At 51.4% G+C, this 22,920-nt stretch overlaps 2 protein-coding genes across 6 annotated transcripts; one reads left to right on the forward strand and one right to left on the reverse strand.

Annotated features, from left to right (window-relative positions):
- Positions 1-926: 926 nt before the first annotated feature.
- On the reverse strand, positions 927-5,379 carry LOC139020112 (probable cytosolic iron-sulfur protein assembly protein CIAO1). 3 transcript variants are annotated; one of them, XM_070429735.1, is made up of 8 exons: positions 4,945-5,016; positions 4,330-4,412; positions 4,046-4,194; positions 3,797-3,908; positions 3,601-3,689; positions 3,165-3,366; positions 2,465-2,552; positions 927-1,881 (listed from the first exon to the last, which is right to left on the reverse strand). In XM_070429735.1, exons 2-8 carry the CDS (start codon positions 4,346-4,348, stop codon positions 1,641-1,643), a joined length of 900 nt encoding a protein of 299 aa, XP_070285836.1. In that variant the 5' UTR covers positions 4,349-4,412; positions 4,945-5,016; the 3' UTR covers positions 927-1,640. The 3 variants fall into 3 exon arrangements, with proteins under 3 accessions (XP_070285836.1, XP_070285834.1, XP_070285835.1); XM_070429733.1 differs by lacking the exon at positions 4,330-4,412 and having other exon boundaries at positions 4,945-5,379; XM_070429734.1 differs by lacking the exon at positions 4,945-5,016 and having other exon boundaries at positions 4,330-4,905.
- A 30-nt stretch (positions 5,380-5,409) lies between these two features.
- On the forward strand, positions 5,410-20,299 carry LOC139020113 (transmembrane protein 127). 3 transcript variants are annotated; one of them, XM_070429736.1, is made up of 4 exons: positions 5,410-5,549; positions 5,776-6,225; positions 16,489-16,653; positions 17,930-20,299. In XM_070429736.1, the coding sequence occupies exons 2-4, from the start codon at positions 5,982-5,984 to the stop codon at positions 18,235-18,237; spliced, it is 717 nt and encodes a 238-aa protein (XP_070285837.1). In that variant the 5' UTR covers positions 5,410-5,549; positions 5,776-5,981; the 3' UTR covers positions 18,238-20,299. The 3 variants fall into 3 exon arrangements, with proteins under 3 accessions (XP_070285837.1, XP_070285838.1, XP_070285839.1); XM_070429737.1 differs by having other exon boundaries at positions 5,910-6,225; XM_070429738.1 differs by having other exon boundaries at positions 5,914-6,225.
- The last annotated feature ends 2,621 nt before the right edge of the window (positions 20,300-22,920 follow it).

The raw sequence follows: 22,920 nt of genomic DNA on the forward strand, positions 1-22,920 counted from the left end.
GAACTTGAGATGACAGAACTGATCGCCCATGGCAGTGATTCACCACCTTTATTTCATTATCACTCTCTTAAAGAGCTGTATCAGACATCTATTTTTTTAAAAAATCCTCACCCAAGGATATTTTTTTTCCATCGATTTCTAGAGAGTGGAAAGGAGGAAGAAGGGGAGAGAAACATCGATGTGAGACACATTGGTTGGTTGTCTCCCATACATGCTCCTACCAAGGCTGGAGAACTTGTAACCCAAGTATGTGCCCTTGGCTGGGAATAGAACCTGGGACCCTTTAGTCCAGTGGTCGCCAACCTTTCAGACCTCACGGACCACCAGTGGTCCATAGTTCATAGGCTGACGCTCTAACCACTGAGCAACCAGCCAGGGCTCTATCAGACATCTTTTGCCTACTTGCCCTCACCATGAATATTTATTTATTTATTTTTAAAATATATTTTATTGATTTTTTACAGAGAGGAAGGGAGATAGAGTTAGAAACATCGATCAGCTGCCTCCCGCACATCTCCCACTGGGGATGTGCCCGCAACCAAGGTACATGCCCCTGACCGGAATCGAACCCGGGACCCCTCAGTCCGCAAGCCGACGCTCTATCCACTGAGCCAAACCGGTTTCGGCACCATGAATATTTAATACCATAGATACACTGTATATTGTGTACTACAGTCCCTTAGAAGGCCACAAATCATTGTCTCTAAGATTTTTCTGTCCTTCACCGAAGAGCCAATTTTCAGCACCATTGAGAATACATGGCCTATGGTCAATAATAATTCTCCCTTTTAGAGGTCACACCCTTCCCTATTTTTTTGGCATTCCCCGGAAGGCATAGAAGATACACAAAGGTTCCTAAGGGAAAGCAGAGATGTCTTACTCTAAACTAGCCTACATTAGAAAATCTTCAATACTGAGTGAATGTCTTTTTTTTTTTTTTTTTTTTTTAAATATATTTTATTGATTTTCCACAGAGAGGAAGGAAGAGAGATAGAGAGTCAGAAACATCGATGAGAGAGAAACATCGATCAGCTGCCTCTTGCACACCCCCCACTGGGGACGTGCCCGCAACCCAGGCACACGCCCCTGATCGGAATCGAACCCGGGACCCTTCAGTCCGCAGGCCGACGCTCTATCCACTGAGCCAAACCGGTTTCGGCCTGAGTGAATGTCTTAAATGCAAGGACTTCGTCAGAAATCAGGAAGGCAGGACCTATTTCAGAAAGGGACTCATCATGGAAATATTTTAAATTATGAATGTCATAATATAAATAGGACTTGGGACTCAGATGGATTATTTCTATAAGGCTTACAATTTCAGAAAGGTCTGAGATACATGCCTCTGATATATAAACATGGTGATTATAAGTAGTACATTCACCCCGCAAACTTTAGCACTGTGTCCTGAAGGGAAGCAAAATCCATGGCATAACTACAAGGTACTGTTCTTCTGCAGTTCTTCACCAAGGGCCCATGTCAGCATGGGAAGGAGTAGTCCTATGGCTCCGCATGTCTACCCAGATCTGAACGGGAGAGCCAAGTTAAAGGAAGGCCAGGCTGCTCTTCCAGGTCTTCTGGGGCTAGAAAAGTCTTAATGACATTTTGAGGGGAACCATAATTCTGTCCAAAGTCAAGGTGGCTCAGAGGCCTTCAAGCCGCTGATACTTCCAGAAGGCCATCTCCCCATCATCACTGCAGGAGGCCAGAAGCCCCCGCTTCTTGGGGTTCCAGGCTACACAGTTGACATCCTGGGAGTGGGCCTGAGGCAAGTGCGCTGTCAGGGAGAAGGTGGGCTGCTGCGGATCTGAGCTGGGGTCCTCCTCAAACACTCGGATGGCATCGTCCCCACAAGCTGTAGCCAGGGCCCCTGTCAGCGAACACCTGGGAGGAACACATGCATCAGTGATTATGCTGGTGGCTCCTGCCTCTCCAGCCCAGCAAGTTAGTAGAGGATGCTGATTTTATAGGCCCTGGCTGGCTTTCTTCCCAAACGTCCGGCTTCAGCTAGCGTGTCTTATTGAAGAGTTCCCCTAATTAACATATAGCCACAGACATCACTCCCTAAGCATTCAAGTGCTGCCATCCAGGTTTCCCCCAATATAATTAACCTAAAAAACTAAATAAGATACTGAATTACACTTTGGTCACTTAGCATAAGCAATTTCCTTTGTCATGAAGTTTGCTTAATCATTTTTTAAAAGTAGTATAACAGGCCATTGAATTTTACCACACTTAAGCCTGTTTTTGTTACTCCCAAATGTTTGTTAATGTAGATAAAGCTTAGAGGCACATCAACTTTTTTCATTATTTAGGATTAGGTTTCATTATCTAGGGATAGAGTCACAGGGCCAGAACTACCAAAGGGGGAAGAGAGCAGCACATGGTCTGACTTCTTTAAAATGTCTCTAAATTGGGGAGTGGAGTGGAGTGGAGTGGAGATGGGGAAAGGAGATGGAGGCATTACCAAGCAATGTCGTAGATGGTCCTGGAGTGGAAGCCTGACAAAGTGCAGATACATTTCCAGCTGGGGTCAGAGCCGCTGCACGCCACCCCTGCACGACAGACCTCTCTTAAGTCCAAGGCACAGCTGTGTCCCGGGCACCTTAGGGGTCTAAACGCCTCACTGCAGAGATTCTAATTTGCCCTTGCTTACCCTTACCCTCAATCATGAGTCCTCATCTTCATTTCTCTGTCCCCTCTCTCACGGCTCTGCCTTACATACTATGGCCAGACTGGTATTTTTGCAGAATTCTGAGAAGGAAATGTGCTGTTCTTTAAAAAAACTTTTGCTGCAGACAGGTTAGCCTGCCTTTGAAGGCCACCTACCAGCCAGCCCAACCCACCTTATTTCCCCCCAAACCTTTTATATACCTCATGCTTCACCTAAAGGAAGCACTGCTCCTGTGAGATCTAGGCTTTCCCATCTTTAATGCCTTTGCTCATGCTGTTCTATTCTCACCCAGAGTTCTCTTCTTGTAAAATCCTACACATCCTTTCAAGTTCCGATGAAATAGCCCTTCTATGTAGCCTTCCCTGCTTCTTCCATCTCTCCGGCGCTCTCTCATGGCAAGTCTCCCCTTCTACCCGTTTGCTGTGCTCCATCTGGGTCTCAGCCAGACTGACAACCTCTTAGAGTCTTCTTAGCTCTGTGCCTGGCCCCTCACCTTGCTCATTGCCTGGTAGGTACTGGCGCCAGATGCGCACGGTACGGTCATCACTGCAAGACGCCAGACGCTGGCCACTGGGGTCAAAGGCCAAGCTCCACACGGTGGATTCATGACCCTCAAGGGTGGCACAGCATACCCAGTCATCCTCTTCCTCCCGGTATAGCTTCACCGTGTCATCATAGCTGGCAGAGGCTAACAGCTGGGGACATGGGAAAAACACAGCACTTATGGCCCAGGAAGTGCCTGTGGCTCCAATACCTCCCTCTGCTAGGACAGGACAATCCCAGGGAGCTTCTTCATAATGGGGACAAATGTTTTTGGCCACAGGTAGTGATCTCTTTGAAAGCCAGCTGCGGCTGACAAGCAGAGGGGGGCTGGGCACGCCCTCCATACCAGAATTCCTTCCGACCGAGATACTTTGCCAGACTCTTACCTCCTGGCTTGGGTGCCAGACCACATGCTTGACATCCTGCGTATGGGAATTGAGGACACTGACACATTCATACTCATCTTCTTCGTCAACTATGGGAAGAAAACAAAAAGGAGCCCACAAGCTGACCTTGTGAGGGTCACGTAGCAGATTATCTGTCTGCTGGCTCCCAACTGCACCGGGAGAGACCTAGACTCACCTTCCCAGACCCACACACTCTTATCTCGGCTGCAGGTAGCAAGGAGGTTGCCAGATGGGGCCCAGGCCACTGACTTGACCTCATTTTCATGGCCTTCCAGAGTGGTCACACACTGTGAGAAGGGAAGAGAGACAAGAATCAATGGCATTTAAGACCCTTGGATAGACCATTGGCCCAGGTTGGTTCAAGTTCCTGAACCAGTTCTGGGGAGCAAATTGCAACGATCCTGGTCCCATCCAGTCTGGTTACCTCAAAGTCATCCTGATTCTTCTTCCAGATACAAGTGGTAGCATCAAAACTGGCAGAGGCCAGGTAATTGCCGCAGGGAGACCAGGCCACCTTCCGCACAGTGCGCTGGTGGCCTTCAGAAAGGACAGATTTGCAGATCCAGTTGTCACCTAAAAGTAGAGGCCAGGCCAGGCACTGGGGCTGGGTGCACAAGAAGACACTGAAACACTATCACTGTCATCTGACACTGGAGCCAAACTCAATGGGCACATTTAACAATATGCTTTTAGGAAGAAGTAACTGACCTACTTCCTCTGGAGGCATCACCTCCTAATTTAAAATGGTCAAAGGCTGCCCAGTCAGCGTGGCTCCATGGTTGAGAGTCCACCTATGAACCAGGAGGTCACGGATCAATACCATGGCGGGGGCACATGCCTGGGTTGCAGGCTCCATCCCTAGTTTGGGGCGTGCAGAAGGCAACTGATCAATGGTTCTCATCACTGGTGGTTCTCTCTCTCTCCCTTTCACTTCCTCTCTGAAATCAATAAAATACACACACACACACACACACACACACACAATTAAATAGTCAAAGGCTGCCGAATGTCCCCTCGGGATAAAATTTAAGCTTCACCGCCGTCGCAAATTACTCTGCAGGCTACTTTTCACCGCCCTTTTCTAATCGGTCTCCTGCCCCAGCAACTATCACAATTTCCTCCACAGTTCCAGGCTGTCCGCTGACGTTTTGGCTTCTAGTACTTGCCTGAAAAGTTTTTCTAGGAGTAACTAAAGTCCATCTCGAGGTGGCTTCTCCCCTCCTCTCCCTGGCTTCTCTCCCCTGCTCACCCTCAGCATAGCACCCGCATAGCACGCACGCGGAACGCCCGGCGGCGGGGTCGCGAGCCCAGGCCGAGCCTTACCCTCGGTGCCCCAGATGCGGACTCTACGGTCGCCCCCGCACGAGGCTAGCAGGGTTCCCGTGGGGTTCCAGGCCAGGAACCAGCAGCGCGAGTCCGGGTGCGCCGGGACACGGCCCAGCAGCACCAGCGAGTCCTTCATGGCGACCTGACGCAATACGAGGAGGAGTTGGGCGCTTCCCCACGGCAGGTTCCACTGTGCAGATTCCGGGAACCGACTCTGCCTCCTAGGACCGCCGGTCCGGCCACTTCCGCCCGAGAATCCCGGTCGACCTGGGAACTGAAGTGCCCTCTAATACGGCCGCGTTGCCCCCTGGGAGTTGTAGTCGACCTTCCACCCAGGCATAAAGCGTCGCGGTAAGGTTTCGAACTACCAGTCCCGTGAGGCCGTAGCGAGGCTGTGGTGCGCTGGACTATGACGCGAGCGGGGACAGGGCGGGGAGCCGGAGGAGGCGGAGGCCGAGGCCGAGGCGGAGGCAGAGGCAGAGGAAGCGGAAGTGGGTCGGACCCGGGTTGGTCCGGGAGTAGTGGGTCTATAGGGCCTGGATCGCTTGGCCCGGGCAGCTGAGGACGGGACGAGCGGCGCCACCCTTGAGGCCTGCTGACCGGTGAGGAGCAGCAGTCGGCGTGGGAAGGGTCTTTTCTGGGCAGGGGTCGCACCCCAGAGCGCTGTTCCCGGATCCAGGGTCTCCGATCCCTGCGGCTCAGCCTGGTCCTCCCCCCTTGGCACCTTCTGGCTGAGACCCCGGGTCCGGTCTCTCTCCCATCAGTAGCCCATACCCTCGCCCTCCAGCCCAATCCTCTCCGGGTCCTCATTCCGCGCCTCCATTCCAGGCACCCAGTCGCCGTCTCCGCCCCTGAATCCTGCAGCCCTCGGGTCTCCGCTCGGCCCCAGGTCCCACTCCCCTAGCCTCCGGTGTCCGCCCTGGCAGCCCTGCGGTTCCTCACCTGCGTCCTCCCTGGAACAGGCAGACTCTGCGCCCCCCGGAAGTCGGCGGCGAGCAGCAGCGACCGCGGAGCGACGGCGGGCGGCCCCGGGCATGTATGCCCCGGGAGGCGCAGGGCTGCCCGGCGGGCGCCGGCGGAGGAGCCCGGGAGGCAGTGCTCTGCCCAAGCAGCCGGAGCGTAGCCTGGCCTCTGCCCTGCCGGGCGCCTTGTCCATCACGGCGCTGTGCACTGCCCTCGCCGAGCCTGCCTGGTTGCACATCCATGGTGGCACCTGTTCCCGCCAGGAGCTGGGGGTCTCCGACGTACTGGGCTATGTGCATCCGGACCTGCTGAAAGGTAAGGCCGCGGCGCCGGGGCCTCTTCTTCCCGGGCGACCGGGGCTCCTCGGCGGGGAGCAGAATGGGGTGTGGCTGGAGAGCTGACAGCCAGGGCAGGACTTGGTGGAAGGAAACAGCCCCTTGGCTGCCTGGTGGTCCGGCCCCTCGTTAGATGTTCAGCCAAGCACCTCCTTTTCAGGCCATGCTCATAGACTACTGCTCTTGAGGATTCTGCCCGAGGAAGGGCGCGGCATACGGAGGAAAGATAAGGATGCAGGGCATTAAAACTAGCTAAGCAATCTCTGGGATGCGGGGCGGTTTCTTCGTGTCAGCTGATTGATGGAGAAAAAGAACTTTTTTTAAAAATATATTTTTATTGATTTTTTACAGAGAGGAAGAGAGAGGGATAGAGAGCTAGAAACATCGACGAGAGAAACATCGACCAGCCGCCTCCTGCACACCCCCCACTGGGGATGTGCCCGCAACCAAGGCACATGCCCCTGACCAGAATCAAACCTGGGACCCCCCAGTCCGCAGGCCAACGCTCTATTCACCGAGCCAAACCGGTTTTGGCTGAGAAAAAGAACTTTTAATCTGCTTAGATTTTAAAGTATATTTTCAAATTCTACAGTAGTTGGGTTTTTATTCTAGAAAAAGGGAGTCTGTGGCATTTTAGATAACCAGGAGTCAGTTCCAGACTTAGTAACAGTTGGAACTTGGCTCTCAGCACCATACGCCTGGCGAGGTGAGGTTTCTTTGCTCAGCCTGGTGTGCAGAGGAAAAGGAAAGGGGAAAGAGACAGGGACTGGTCTCCTTACTGTGGACACAGGGAGGCCACAGCCTGCCAGGGTGGATGATGGTGGGGTGGCTGCTGTCCCAGGGAGCCCAATGGCTGCTCCTGCCCAGCTCTGTGTCCAGCAGGGAGGGTACAGGCTGTGTAGTGTGAGTGCAGGATTGCACTGCCTGGCTTTTACCGGAAAAACAGTCAGTGGACCCCACTCTGCCCTTGGTCCCAGCACAGTTCATCGTCCCCACGGTCTTTTGAACTATTCTTTTTTAAAAAATATATATTTTATTGATTTTTTACAGAGAGGAAGGGAGAGGGATAGAGAGTTAGAAACATCGATGTGAGAGAAACATCATCAGCTGCCTCCTGCACACCCCCTACCGGGGATGTGCCCACAACCAAGGTACATGCCCTTGACCAGAATTGAACCTGGGACCCCCCAGTCCGCAGGCCGACACTCTATCCACTGAGCCAAACCGATGAGGGCACTTTGAACCATTCTTGAAGGTCTTTCTGTTTTCTCCCTGTGCCACTCTGGCTGTGATGTGTTCCAGCTGTCTGCTGTGCCATGTCTCAGAGGCCCTTCCTGGAGATATCTTCACGTCGTCTCTTTAAGGACTCAGACACTGGGGTTTGGTGAAACGGTCAAGTTTTCTGTGCCTTGGATCTTATACCACTTTTTGCAGGTCTAGGCTGAAAAGCTGTGTCGTTGTGGCCTAACGTCTTTCTCTAAGAGTTCTCTGATCTCTCTCTCTCTCTCTCTCTCTCTCTCTCGCTCGCTCGTATTTGAGTTTTTAGAATGATTTAGAGACCAGGATGGGGCTTCTAGTTTGTTTCCAGGTTCTTTCCTGATGATAGTCTTCGCCGGGTTGGCTCATTAAGACAGCAGTTATACACACGATGGAGGCCTTTGACATGCAGCTTTTTCTCTGGTGTGTAGCTGATGGAGAAAGGCCATCAAGCTGGAGTTGAATCTGGATGCTTTTTCCCTCAGCACATTTCCCTCACTTGCCTTCTTTGAAGCTCAGCTGCCACCTTCCACCACTTCATTCAGACCTTTGCACTTGACCCCCTGGTGTTTCAGTGTTTTAAGAGCTTGGTGTCACCTACCAACTGGGAGCGAGTTCCCAGTGCTTCTCCCTTTCAGCTCATTCCTAGGGAGGCTCATGAAGTTCGTGTGAGAGGGGAGAGGCAGTGTGATCCGAGGTCCTTATTTCAGAGGTCCAGGAAGCTGTGTCTCAGAGAAGTGAAGTCACATTTCTTCAGGGCCACACAGCTGGGAGTGACATAGCTGCACCTGTCTCATCTATTGACTCAGTATAAAGTGATACTGTCTTATTTATCTTTTTTATCCTTTATTTTAGCTGTCATAGGAATGATCTCAGGGTTATTCTGTTTTGGTGTACATCAGTGATGGTGAACCTATGACACGCGTGTCAAAGGTGACACGCGAACTCATTTTTTGGCTTGATTTTTCTTTGTTAAATGGCATTTAAATATATAAAATAAATATCGAAAATATAAATCTTTGTTTTACTATGGTTGCAAATATCAAAAAAATTCTATATGTGACACGGCACCAGAATTAAGTTAGGGTTTTTCAAAATGCTGACACGCCAAGCTCAAAAGGTTCGCCATCACTGGTGTACATCCTTGTCAAAACCATGTAAAAAATAAAAATAAATTCTTGGTGCAGGTTCTTCTTTGTTCACATATATATTTTTATAGATATAAAAGCACATTGCCGCCCTAGCTGGTTTGGCTTAGTGGATAGAGCGTTGGCCTGCAGACTAAAGGGTCCCGGGTTTGTTCTGATCAAGGGCACATGCCCAGGTTGCAGGCTCGATTCCCAGTGGGGGGGCATGCAGGAGGCAACTAATCAATGATTCTCTCTCATCATTAATGTTTCTATCTCTCTCCCTCTCCCTTCCTCTCTGAAGTCAATTAAAAAAAAAAAAAAGCACATTGTCTTAACCCAGTAGTTCTCAACATTGGCTGCACATTAGAATCACCTGAGAATCTTTTTTTTTTTAACATATTTCATTGATTTTCTACAGAGAGGAAGGGAGAGGAATAGAGAGTTAGAAACATCGATGAGAGAGAAACATCGATCAGCTGCCTCCTGCACACCCCCTACTGTGGATGTGCCCGCAACCAAGGTACATGCCCTTGACCGGAATCGAACCTGGGACCCTTCAGTCCACAGACCGACTTTCTATCCACTGAGCCAAACTGGTTAGGGCTACCTGGGAATCTTTAAAATCCTGATTTCTGGGCCTCATCCTCCGGAAATTCTGTTTCTTTGTTACTAATGTTGTGGCCCCACCCCATAACAAAGAAACAGAATTTCTGGAGGATGAGGCCCAGAAATCAGGATTTTAAAAAGATTCCCAGGTGATTCTAATGTGCAGCCAAGGTTGAGAACCACTGCCTTAACCTTTACATTTGCTCATGTGTTTAGGGATCTTAACCCATGGACAGTTTCGACCTGTGGCCATCTCCTTGGCCATTGCAAGCTAGGAATACTTGCTGTCCATTCATAAGAGAGTTGATAGTTTGCTTCTGATGGCTCTGCTTCTTCCCTTTCTCTGTAGTGTTTGGTTTTTGGTACTCAGTGGGCCTTTAGACATGCTGTCCTGTGTGACTGTGCTGATCCTCAGGACTTAACAGATGTCCTAGCATGGAAGTCAGTCTGGTGCCTGTAGATACTTCCAAAGGGAGAACAGACTCTGCCAAGTCTCTGCAGGTGACAGGGAGTGAGCTGGGCCAGCAGGCTTTGGAGCTGTACCTTCCTGTTTCTCAGCCCCCTGAGTGCCAGGCACTGTGCTCAGCACACTTCATGCCTGCCTTTAGTTTCTCCTAAACAGCACCTTCATTTGGTACTGTCATCACCACCACCTCACAGGGTCTTAGGCTCAGGGAGGTCAAGTGACTTGCCCGAGGCCACACAGCTGATCTCCATGGCACGACCTCCACTCTTACCTTGCACCTTAGTGCCCTCAGCTTCTTTCCCTTTTGTCAAAGCTGTCCGCGGCTTTTTACTTCGCCATTCATGTTGAGTTTTTCTCACAAGCCCAGCCCAAGCTGTGCTTTTTATTCCTCATCATCTCGGTGTGTTCCGGCTCAAGTTGGTGATCTTGAGGCAAGATCTGTCACTCGCAGAGCCCCGGAGGCTTTAGCAAATGCAGGCTGCCTCGAATGATTCCATCCTGAGTTTTTCTACTTCCCAGGGGTGCCAGCTGCTCAAAGTGCTCCTCAGCCTGGGCTCAGGTCCAGAGATATGCTCAGACCTCTAGTGGCCCCAAGCAGGGGGGCCCCTGATAGTCATTCCCTCTGAACACTAACCCCTGGCCTCTCAAGTGTGGCAGCGAAGGGCAGCACTGACAGCAGCCTTGGGAAGTACCTTTGAAGAATGAGGAAGTCTGGGGTTTGAAGTCACGTGAATCATGATTGCCACTGGAAGTTCAAGGGCCAACCAGAGGGCCAGTCTGTTGGAGGGGTGGTGACTGATGCAATTGGCACTTCCAGGTCCTGCTGGGCCTGTCCTCTGAGGCAGCTTGGCTAGGACCATTGGTATCTCTGGTGATGGGCCAGCCAGGCACTCCAGGGGGCCCTGTTGGAATCTTGTGTTGGAAGTCTGTCTGGAAGCTCAAGTCTCAGTGGGGAGAGGTTATGCAGGTGGGGCAGATGAGTGCTGGGAAGGACGGGGCTGGGGCCAGGGTGGTGGGGCAGTGTCTCTAACTCACAGGGACTCCAGTGAGGGGAGTGAAGGGTAGGGGGACAGAAACAGGGAACTGGCCAGAGGCCACTTCAGTGTTCCTGCCTCCAGCCTGTTTGGGTTGGGAGGGGCTGGAGCAGGGGGCAGGTAGACAGGAAGAGCCAGGCCTTCAAAACAGATCCTGCCCCATGACTCACCAGTGAGTGACCTTGGGCTACAGTCAGTGCTTTGGGATCCTATTACACAGCAGCTTCCTCTTCTCTGGTGACTCGAGGGGCCAGTCGAGCAGTAGTTACCAAAATAAACAGGCCACAGCACCACTGGAAGTGAGGATGGTTCTGTCTGACCAGAGTGTGGTGAGTGCACTGGTTTGAATTTAAAATGACCTTGCCTCATGAATCCTTTTTCCTCACAAATAAAATAGTGCCTGCACACATTTGGGAATTCTGTTTCCCTTTAGCAGCCCTCTCAAGGGAGCAGATACTTGTGGTCCTCCCCTCCACTCTGACGTCTGCAGGGAAGGAGCAAGCACTGAGATCCTGACCCAGGGGAGCCTGAGTTTGGCCTGAGGGGTCCGGGGTGCTCTGCCTGTCTTCTCTGTGCGCTGAGACCCGCTGAGAGACCGCCTGGGCCGTGGGGCAGATCCTGGGCTATCTGTTAGCATCCCTCCCAGGGACGTTCACACTTGGCTTTCCACTCAGCCCGAGGGTTTGCTCACCACCTTGGAGTGGAGAAAGGCAGTCACATCGAAACTAAACTTGTTTGAATTTGGGTCAAAAGCCCTTGCCCGTACTCATCATTCCTCTGGCGGGGCACATCCTTAGTCTGGCTTTAGTGGGCGCTTTCTCTGGCCCACACTGGCTATCAGCAGGAAGGGCACACCAGGGCTGACACTACTGTGGCTCCGCGCAGAGGGAGCGGGGCAGTAACCACACAGGCTGCTGAGCGTTCCCTCTCAGTGCGCCCCTGTAGATGGGGCAGGCGGCACTGCCTTCATTTCACAGATGAGAGAGCAGAGACCAAGGGCAGTTAAGTGACTTGTTCAAGGTAACACATAGGCTATGGTAGGTCTCGGATTTGGTGCCAAGTCCAGTGCCTTCCTGATTTCACTACTGCTTCTGATGGCTGCAGAACTTAGACCATATCAACCAGTTTTTGCCTAATAATTCCTGGTATGAGCACTTCTCTTGGCCTAATGGCCCAAACATATTTTGCCTAGAAGGGATTTTGTGCTTTCAACTATTCTGTGCTCAGCAGCTACTGGCTCTGATGGTGGCTCTGAGAGCATTTATACTAACCACTCACATGCCCCGTGTTAGCATTTGATGCATTGTCTCCATGGGTGACTCTGGGCATCACAATGCAAGGGAGCCTGTCCTAGGTTGGGAGTCTGGCTTTGGTTTGGAGTCTAATCCTGCTTTGTGGGACCTGAAGGAAGTCACTTAATGTCCTGGAACCTCCACTCCCTCATCTGAGCTGCATGATGGATCCCCAGAGTGAGGCTTAACGAAGATAATGTTTGACCTGTCAGTGTGCACAGGCCATTCCTGGAGGGGACAGAAACTGCCAACAGTGTTTGTCTCTCGGGAGGGATGTTCTCTCTGAAGCTTTGTATCATTTGAGACGCTTCCTTATTATGAAAACTAGAGGCCTGGTGCACAAAATTTATGCATGGGTATGGTCCCTAGGCCTGGCCTGAGATCAGGGACATCTTCCCCGGCTGCCACTGCCACCCACCCCCGGTTCCCTGTTTGCCATCTTGTACCCGAGGTGGGCCCGGCCCAGGATATATTTCAAGCCCGTGATTCCCACGCCCCCCCCCCCCCCCCCCTCCAGTGGAGGCCCGTTTGTACGAGGTGCTTTTGTGTGGAATTTCTTTCAGATAAGGGATGGGGTGTGAGCCCAATGCCCGAGAGAGTTCCAGGGGGCCAGTGACACTATCAGGGTCATTCTGGTCATGCCTGAATGTTCACTGCGTTTATTCGCTGGAGGATTCTACTTGCAGGGTCCTGGGGCACGACAACCCATCTCACAAAAGGGTCCCTTTAGATTTCAGGTTGCATCACCACAGAGGAGGGTAAGATCAGGTGCTTTAAGCAGAGAACACGGAATTCTGAACAGGGTTAGAATTCAGTAGCATTAAGATTCAGGTTTCTCCAACAACCCACCTAACCAATGCCTGCTATCTTGCTGATGACTTCTCCCTCTCCCTCAGGGAGCAGGTGGGGAGGAGTGAGGAGCAACCGTCTGCAGCTGTGGGCAGGCCTGTGTCTTGGCTGTGGGAAAGAATGCCAGCCGCAGGGGGGAAGGACCGAGAGGTTGGCCGTTCCTGCTGCTCACCAGCTCCACCTCCCACCGCCCGTCACCCTCTGTGTGTGGGGCGACTGGTGGCCGCCCATGTCCGCCACCACCCACCCCTGACTCCCCGTTCCCCATCAGGCAATCAGAGCCTGTGGCCGGGGGAAGGGACCAAGAGGTTGGCCAGCAGGCCCCGACTGGGCAATTGGGGCCTGCAGGCTGGGAGCAGCTCCTGGATTGAGTGTCTGCCGCCTGGTAGTCAGTACACGTCATAGTGACCAGTTGTTCTGCCCTTTGGACGATTTGCATATTATCCTTTTATTATATTACTAGAGGCCCGATGCATGAAATTCGTGCAAGAGTAGGCCTTCCTTCCCCTGGCTGCCGACAGTGGCTGCCCTCTGGCACCCAGGACCCAGGCTCCCCTCTAGCCACCGGCAGGCACCCAGGGCCCGGGCTTCCCTTGCAGGCCCGGCTTCGTCCGGAAGGTCATCCGGTTTAATTAGCATATTACGCTTTTATTATTATAGATTATATAGGATAAGTGTATTATGGAACACAAGACCTGTGGGAGTGTGTATAATAGATGTACGTTTTTAAGGATGTTAATAAAATGGACATCCTGTACTCAATATGCAGCCTAGGAAAGTAGCTTTGAAGCTACTGAGTGTTACTTTTTTGCAGTTAAGACTAGTTGTTAAATTAAAACTTAGTGTTTTTTTAAAATATATTTTTATTGATTCTTAAAGAGAGAGAGAGAAAGAGAGATAGAAACATTGATGAGAGAAAAACATCAACATTGATCTGCTGCCTCCTGTAGGCCCCCTGCTGGGGATCAGCCCAGTGACCTCTTGGTGCCTGGGTCAATGCTCAACCACTGAGCCACACTGGCTGGTCAAAACTTAGTGGATTTTTAAGAGCCGCAATTAAAGCCCAAGTGCCTGGCCATATTTGTGGACGGATCACGAGAACTCGCGTGTTTTTCTGTTCTAAGGCTTGTGGCCAATCTCAAGAATTCTTTAAAAAGATATTAGCTTGTAAGAACATGTATAAATAACTTCAAAATGCAATGGGTATTTAATTTTAAAGCGTGCCTTTAACATTTATGTAAAACGTTTTTTGTCCTCGTTCAATAGAAACTTACCTGGCCACTGGGTAAGGCTAACAATAAAACTACTGGTCCACAATGTGTTAAGTAATCTGAGCACAGCCTGCTGCAGAGTGGAGTGTGCTGCAAGCCCTTGCACCCTGCTGCTCCAGGTTATTCTTGGAAGCACTAGAAAGAACACTTTCATCCTGCCCCATCCCTGTTCATGCCACGTGGATCCAGAAGAACTATCTCAGAGAGCTTTTAATAATATTCAAAGTAAAGCCAGGAGACAGTCCCCGTCTCCAGAGCTCTTCCTTCAGTGAAACCTCCTGCAGGCCCACAGCACAGTCTCAGGCTATGTAGGGCTGGACGAAACGAAGCCAGGGCCTGGTCACTGGCAGAGCCATCACACAGACAAGCCTCCTGGTAGTAAGTGAACACCAGGTTGGATGATTGCGTCCATACAGATGGTCAGCTGACAAGAGAGTGACAGATAGCTCTGAGGACAGCTTAGTGGATGACCTAAAGCCAGATCACAGCATGAGTCTGGAGTGGGCTCAGCCACCATCTGCCTGGTGAATTCTGCGCCTGAGGCAGGGAGTGCGTGCTGTCACAAAGGCCCAGGGTCTCCTGGTATCTGCTCTGGTCTGTGGTCTGGATGCCGGGCCCTCTGCCAAGCACCCATGATGCCACTGACTTGGTTTGAGTCTGCTTTGTTGGGTTTAGGTCTACACCCTGGGTTCTTGGCCTTTTCTTCTCAGTCCCCTGTCCTCCAGGCCCAGGATTTGTGTTTCTTGGAGTGTAAGGCTTGGGCCACCTTGCATGGAATTACCTGGGCTGCTTATTAAAATCCAGATTCCTAGGCCTGCTCCAGACTGAGAGCTTCGAATTTCTGGGGCCTGGGCAAATGCTTTCAGCCAGCACCTGGTGGCTGACATGCGCACTGGGGAGTGATGACCACCATCTCCCAGCCTCAGCCTGCAGTCAAGACTCAGGAAAGGAGCTGTAGTCTAGGCTAGTGCTTTCCAGATTTTCCTAAATCACTTGACCCATGACCTAAATGAAAGAAGAGCTCGCTGGTGGCTGGAACAGAGGAGAGGGGGGAAGGCACATTTCCTACTTTTTATTGAAGCTTAAAACGGCTTCTTTTCAGATCAGCCTTTATTCTGTCTGTTTCTGGGAGCTGTGGCATTTTGCACAGATATCACAGGGGTCTGACACTGTTTAGGCGAAATTTAAAAGAATAAGAATGATATGACGGCCTAGAGGGAATCTAGGTTGCTCTGTGTGTCTGGTGTACAGTTGTCCTGGGTTCTGCCTTCACCGTGTCCCTAGGGGACTCTGAATGTGGGGTCTCCTTTTTCAGCATCTTCTTTGGCCTTGGTTTGCTCCCTCGCTTTGGTGGAATGTGCACCCTGACTGGCTTTGCACTCATTTTAGAAGGCGTTTGGTGCTCAGTTTCTGAGCTCTTCAGGCATTCGTGGTATAAATCTAGTTGTGTCTTAGCTTTCCCACTTCTGGCTGACACTTCAGCATACTCAGTCTGCTAAGGCAGTTCTAAGCCCCTTTATGTTCCAGTTTCCAGAATTTTGTTTTGTCCCTCTCCCTGTGGTGTGGGTTTATGTCTTTAAAACGTTTTATTTTGTTTTGTCTTAGTAGGGTTCAGGGAGTGAACAAAAATAAATGTGAAGGTCCAGCCTACCACTGTTCCTAACTTATTTAGTACACTCTTTAAGGATGCATTTTTCTAAATGGCTTCAGATTCTTTTTGAACACAAATGGGGATGAATGAGTGGCTGAATGGAGAAGTGACATGATCGGCCTCTGGCCTTGCCTCTCTGGCCATCTCAGCACAGCAGTTAGAGGGCTCCTCCTGAAGCCCAGGAGAATGGGTTGACATGTCAGATTAATTGTCAGTGTCTTTAAAAATGCTTAGAAGATCATGGCCAGTAGAATGAAGTGGAGGCCTGCACTTAGATTAGGTTTTTTTTAAAATTTAATATTTTTTTATTGATTTCAAAGAGGAAAGGAGAGTGAGATAGAAATATCAATCTTGAACAATCCTGCAACCCAGGCATGTGCCCTGATCAGGAATCGAACCGTGACCTCCTGGTTCATAGGTTGATGCTCAGCCACTGAGCCACACTGATGGGGCTAGACTGGTTCTTTTGGAAGGGAAGGAGTTGAGTGCATGGAAGCAGTGACCAGGGTTCCTGTCTGCCAGTTCGGGTGCTGTTCCACCTCCTGAGCCACCTGGGAGCAAGAGTTATGACCGATTTCTCTAGCTCCCCTGGCACTCCAGGACTGTGGCTGAGGGGGACAAACTCCTCCCAGGTGGGGACTCCAAGGTGTTCTTTGGGGTCCTGAAGATCTGGTTCTCCCCCTACAGACTTCTGCATGAATCCCCAGACGGTGCTGCTCCTGCGGGTCATTGCCACCTTCTGCTTCCTGGGCATCCTGTGTAGTCTCTCCGCGTTCCTCCTAGATGTCTTTGGGCCCAAACATCCAGCCCTGAAAATCACCCGTCGCTATGCCTTTGCCCACATCCTCACAGGTAAGTCCAGGACTGCTCCTTGAGGGGAGGAGTTGCCACAGGATGGGAGCACCGCCTGGAGTTGTAGGTGGGGATGACGGGCTTTCGCTGAGCAGGCTTTGGTCCAGATGCTCATTTCAACCCTAGCCTTTCCTGGAGCACTGGTGTGATAGCAGCTTGCCTTCGTCATTTGCACGTGCACCTGGCCCAGCTGTCAGGAAGGAGTATTGTTAGAATTCCCCAAGAAATCTCCCAGCTCTCCAAGAACTGGGTTTGAAGCTCAGCTGGGTTCCTGGGGCCTGGAATGAGCAGAGTGTCTCACTGTGTCTCCCTTTGAGTTCCGGGTCTCATTGGATTCTTTCCTCCCCTTTCGCTTCCTCACAGACTAGCCTCTGCCATGACTGGGCTGGGTGTTGATTTGATTTGTGGTGGTGCAGACTCCAGTCCCAAACTGCATGGCCTTGTCTGTGTCTTTCAAGCACTCAGTGACTTCTAGCAGCCCTCAGGTTCCACCTCCAGATTCTTTTTTAAAAAAAATATATTTTATTGATTTTTTGCAGAGAGGAAGGGAGAGAGATAGAGAGTTAGAAACATCAATGAGAGAGAAACATCGATCAGCCGCCTTCTGCACACCTCCCACTGGGGATGTGCCCGCAACCCAGGTACATGCCCTTGACCGGAATCGAACCCGGGACCTTTCAGTCTGCAGGCCGACGCTCTATCCACTGAGCCAAACTGGTTTCGGCAACCTCCAGATTCTTAAGATGAAGAGACTTGACTGGCCCAGACAGGGTCGTGCATCTGTCCCAGCCTTCGTCTAAGAACCCCATGGCCTAGAGCAGTGGTTCTCAACCTGTGGGTCGCGACCCCTTTGGGGGTCGAACAACCCTTTCACAGGGGTCGCCTAAGACCATCGGAAAACACATATATAATTACATATTGTTTTTGTGATTAATCACTATGCTTTAATTATGTTCAATTTGTAACAATGAAAATACATTCTGCATATCAGATATTTACATTACGATTTATAACAGTAGCAAAATTACAGTTATGAAGTAGCAACGAAAATAATTTTATGGTTGGGGGTCACCACAACATGAAGAACTGTATTAAAGGGTCGCGGCATTAGGAACGTTGAGAACCACTGGCCTAGAGAGCTCCCCTTTGCAGGATCCAGGGCCACGCAGGTTCTCTGACACTGGGGTTTGGGTGGAGAGGCTGCAGTTGGTTCCTTAATCATCCCAGCTGCAGGAAGCCTGCTAACCCCTTTCTGTGCTGTCCCTCTGTCCCCCAGTCCTGCAGTGTGCGACTGTCATCGGCTTTTCCTACTGGGCTTCCGAACTCATCCTGGCCCAGCAGCAGCAACATAAGAAGTACCATGGTTCCCAGGTGTATGTCACCTTTGCTGTTAGTTTCTACCTGGTGGCAGGAGCTGGTGGAGCCTCAATCTTGGCCACAGCAGCCAACCTCCTACGCCACTACCCGACAGAGGAGGAGGAGCAGGCGCTGGAGCTGCTGTCTGAGATGGAGGAGACCGAGCCCTACCCCTCGGAATATGAGGTCATCAACCAATTCCAGCCGCCCCCGGCCTACACACCCTAATGCCAGCCTAGGCCTTCTTCCTCCCTGCTCCCACGTGGTGGCTCCTCCCACCCGAGGAGCGTCTTCCCCCAGCAGGCCTCACTGGTAGGATCCTGAGCATCTTCACCAAACCTTCCCCAGGAGAGAGACTGCCTTTTGGGTTGTTCATGTATCCTTGCTCTTGAAACCTGGGGTTCATGGATTTTATATCATGCACTGTTTCCCCTCTTGCCACCTTCCTGTCCCTGAGGCCACTAGTCATTACCAACCAGGGTTGGTCATACAAGTTTTCTCCCTTCATGGGCCATATCTTTCAGACCAGAACTTTCTTTCCTTGGGGAGCTACTGACAGTGGACTGTCTCAGAGAGAGGTGTCAACAGGGCCCAAGGGAAAGGGGACTGTGCCCTGTAGGCTTCCTTCATAATGGTCAGCGGGTTCCACAGCTGCAGCTGTGGGCTGACCCCACCCCATTCCTTCTCAGAGTGCCCAGTGGCAGGCCGCCCGCTCTGGAAATCTCTGCACTTTAGTCTTTGGACTTCCCATCCTCCGTGTTCTGGTTTGACGGGGAGACGAAATTGCTGTTGGGAAGCAGAGCAAGTCGTCCCCACCCTGCCCTGGCTTAGGTGGCTGGCGCCCAGGCAAGGAGGGCAGCGGGTATGGGCCTGAGACCTCCTGGTGCCCAGAAAGGATCAGAGTGAAGGGGCTGAACCTCTCCAGCCCCTTCACCTTTTAAAATTGAGTGGTTTTAAAAGGAAAAAACAAAACCAACAGCAACAATCATCTGTTTTTAAACTAGCGATAAGACTTGTCATTTTATCAATGTTTATCCTATTCTTTTGGGCTCTGCAGTGTTTTAAGCCACAGCTCCTTCCCGCCCACAGTAGTTTCTCCCTGAACTTCTCCCAGCAGAATGCATCCCTCTTCCCTTGCTCCCTTGCTCCCAGGGCCTTCCTGTGGAACCCAGAGCCCCATCAGCAGAGGGGCTGAGGACTATGGCCTGGCTGGCTGGCCAGCGTGGTGCTCCTCAGGACTGTGGACCGAGATGTAACCTGGCCTCCGTGCAGGAACAGAGGTCACAGCAGGGCACTCTCCACATAGGAATCACAACCAGTGGCCCTGCTGCGGGAGGCGTAGACGGCAGACCTGGCTGTGTCCTTTGGGCTTAGTGCCTCCCCTAAACTGTGACTTGGGGCAACAGCTTGCTGCATGCCCCATCCCCGTCTTGAATGTCCTCTGGCCTTGCATTGTGTTACTTGCGGGCTCTTTCTTGCCCAGCCATCATTCTGGCTTTCCTGTTTGCCACTTATGGCTCCGGGTCTGGCTGAATTTTCTGCCCTGAGATCAGCATAAAAGTGGGAGAAATTCGAGAAACCTTCCGTGTGGATCCAGATGGCCAAGCGTCTTTGGAATCAGTGTTCATTGCGGAGCTGAAAAGCAGATGGGTCCCACTCTCCTCCTGCAGGTGACTGAGCAAGGCCAGAGAGTGGACACCGCTGTTGAGGGGTGGCTGGGAAGGAACGTTCTGTGCCTCATCCTTGGGCCAGACCGCCTGGGGATGTCTGGACAGACACCGATGTGGGTGGTGAAGACCATGTCTGCACACGAATGGGTGGCTGCCTGGAGTTCACTGTGATGCCAAAGTGTGTCCCATAGTGACTTGCACCCCAGACTCCACCGTGAGCAAGAAAGACTGCGTGTGATGCTGCGCACAGAGCCAAGGAGCTACATTGTCTTGTCTTTCTGTCAAGTCTGAGTTTGTCTGGCAGATAGCTAGGGTGTGGCCAGCTCTTGCTGACCTTGGGTGCTTGGGTGTCTGAGGGGCAGAGCAGGAGACCCAGCACCGGACACGCATGCCAAAATGACCGGTCATCTCGTGAGGCCTCAGACATGATCCTGTGGACTGTTCCATGTAATTCAGAACCCACGTTTTATTAACTGTCCACACCTCCGGCCTTTCTCTTCCCCTGCTATCCTGACAGTATCATATATCCCCCTGGTTGTGTTTTTTCTTTTTTTCTAGGAAAAATAAAATAAAAGGCAAAAACAAAACAAATGAACAGAAACCACAAGTAAGAATGTAAATGCCAGTGGCTCCCTGTCGTTTTTCTGTCACTATTTCCCTGAGTTGGCTTGCTCCCATCCTCTTGGAGAAGAGGAGAAATTGATGAAGTGTGTAATTTAAAATGTCAGAGGGCCAGGCCGGTGTGTCTCCGTGACCGGGTCGACCTATGAACCAGGAGGTCCCAGTTCGATTCCTGATTAGGACACGAACCTGGGTTGAGGGCTTGATTCCCCAGTAAGGGAGCATGCACGAGGCAGCCGATCAGTGATTCTTTTTTTTTTTAAAATATATTTTATTGATTTTTTACAGAGAGGAAGGGAGAGAGTTAGAGAGTCAGAAACATCGATGAGAGAGAAACATCGACCAGCTGCCTCCTGCACATCCCCCACTGGGGATGTGCCCGCAACCAAGGTACATGCCCTTGACCGGAATCGAACCCGGGACCCTTCAGTCCGCAGGCCGACGCTCTATCCACTGAGCCAAACCAGTTACGGCAGATCAGTGATTCTTATCATTGATGTTTCTCTCTCACTTCCTCTCTGAGATTAATAAAAATGCATCTGTATAAACAGCGTCAGAGGGAGTGCATGTGCCCACTCTGTGCCAGGCGCTTCTACCTGGAAGCTCATCTAGTTGACCCTCCCATAGCCAGGCCCCGTGGAGCCCAAGTGGGTGAGCTGCGGGAAATAATTCTGGTCCTGTATGGGGAAAAATAGACCCCAGGGCAAGGACTGCCAAAGACACTACTTTCTTTTGAAACCATAGGGGGCGGTTACTTCCTTACTGGGAGAGGCGTGTGAGTGCCAGCAGTCCGGGATGTGACCTGCAGGAGAGCCTGTGTCGGTTCCTTGCAGGGCTACCCACATTCCATTCATCCATTTCTACAGTCAGCTGACATGCTGGGCCCCCAAATGTGCATCACAGTAAAAGATCTCAGGGCTCCCTTTGAGGAACAGTCTGTTTTGGTGGTTTTAAACATTTTTATTTTTATTCCTGGGAAGAGCACACATCTTTCTCGGGGGCTAGGAATGTGTCCTCTCCCATTTCATTTCAGGAATTTATCAATGATTGTTGATAAGTGATTGTTGCTGTGACTTGTGCTTTGTCCAAAGCATGTGAGATGCCATGAGGGAAAAAGGAGGACCCCCAGGACCCTGTCTCCAAGGGCTTTATATTCTCAGTTTTGGAGATGGACTTGCCCGTGGAAAGACAGTGAGTGGTCCAGTGGATAGCTGGGAAAGGGGCTGTGCCAAGCGGGCTGTGCCCGAGGCTCTGACCTGAGTACCAAAGGTTTCCTGATGACAGCTGGAGCCAGGTTCAATGTGAGAGTATTCGGAGGTGGGATGGGGGCAACTCCTGAGGAGGGGCTAGCAAGAGTGAGGCACAACTGGTGGCCAAGATGTGGCAAGAGTAGAGGTTAGCAAGGTGAGGGGGCTCTTTGAAGGCACTAAAAGCAGTGGGGAGCCCTAGAAGGGTTCTGAGAAAATAAAGGAAGGATCAGGTTTTTCTTTTTCTTTTTGTCAATCCTCACCCGAGGATATTTTTTTCCATTGATTTTAGAGAGAGTGGAAGGGAGGGAGGGAGAGAGAGAGAAATATCATCCATGTGAGAGAGACACATCGATTGGTTGCCTCTCGCACATGCCCCCAACCAGGACTCAGGATCAAACCTGCAACCCAGGTACGTGCCCTTGACCAGAAATCAAACCTGTGACCACTGCTCCAGCCACTGAACCACACTGGCCAAGCCAAGAAAGGGTCAACTTTGTATTTATTTATTTTTACCAGGTTTTTCTTAATGACTGGTGACAGTGTGAGGAGGGAGCCTTGTGTTAGTGAAGAGTCTGAGGACCTGGGAAGGAACGCATGGATGGGAAATGGTGTGGAGTCCTGGAACCTGGCCCAAGGGGAGGAGGGGGGCAGTCAGAGTTGGCCCCCAGTCTGTTGTCTCAGCAGGTGTTGGAGTGGGGAACCCAGGAGCCCCAGTCCCTGCCGACCTGTCATGAGTTGGCAAGTGGAGCCAGTGCTGCAGGCTGAGAAGGACTCAGCATGAGAAGATGCAGGATGTGAAGGGCAGCAGGAAAGATGGAGGCCCGGAGCCCAACTCAGTCTTAGAGTTTGGTAATGGAAGAACTTTCAAACAGACATCTGTTCCATCTTGTTTAAGGGCTGCAGGGCTCTATGGGGATGGGGCTTGAAGGGGCAGGGCGCAGGCGGCCCTGTTTGGAAGCTTCCTGTCCTGGCTCTGTCTAGCGGAACCGCAGCCAGCCCTGTTAAGGAGCACTTCCTGATGCTGCGAGCTCACCCGGGCCCAGTCCCTGCCCCCCTGCCCCCCTCGGTTTGACCTTACTCTCGGGGGTTCTCACCTAGATTTCTAGGGCCACTGCTGTTGGAGTTTCCTTCTGGAATGATCTGGGGGGGGCTTTGTTTTAATAAGGGAGAGGATGTTCCATATTCTTTCTTTCCCACCTGTTTCCTCCCTGTGTTCAATAAGAGTGGTGAGGGAGCCCTAACCGGTTTGGCTCAGTGGATAGAGCGTTCGCCTGCGGACTGAAGGGTCCCGGGTTCGATTCCAGTCAAGGGCATGTGCGTTGGTTGCGGGCGCATCCCCAGTGGGGGGTGTGCAGGATGCAGCTGATCGA

This window comes from Myotis yumanensis, unplaced genomic scaffold, assembly GCF_028538775.1.
Source record: "Myotis yumanensis isolate MYYU_CA2020_CCGP unplaced genomic scaffold, mMyoYum1.0.hap1 SCAF_11, whole genome shotgun sequence".
In the NCBI taxonomy this organism is placed as follows: domain Eukaryota; kingdom Metazoa; phylum Chordata; class Mammalia; order Chiroptera; family Vespertilionidae; genus Myotis; species Myotis yumanensis.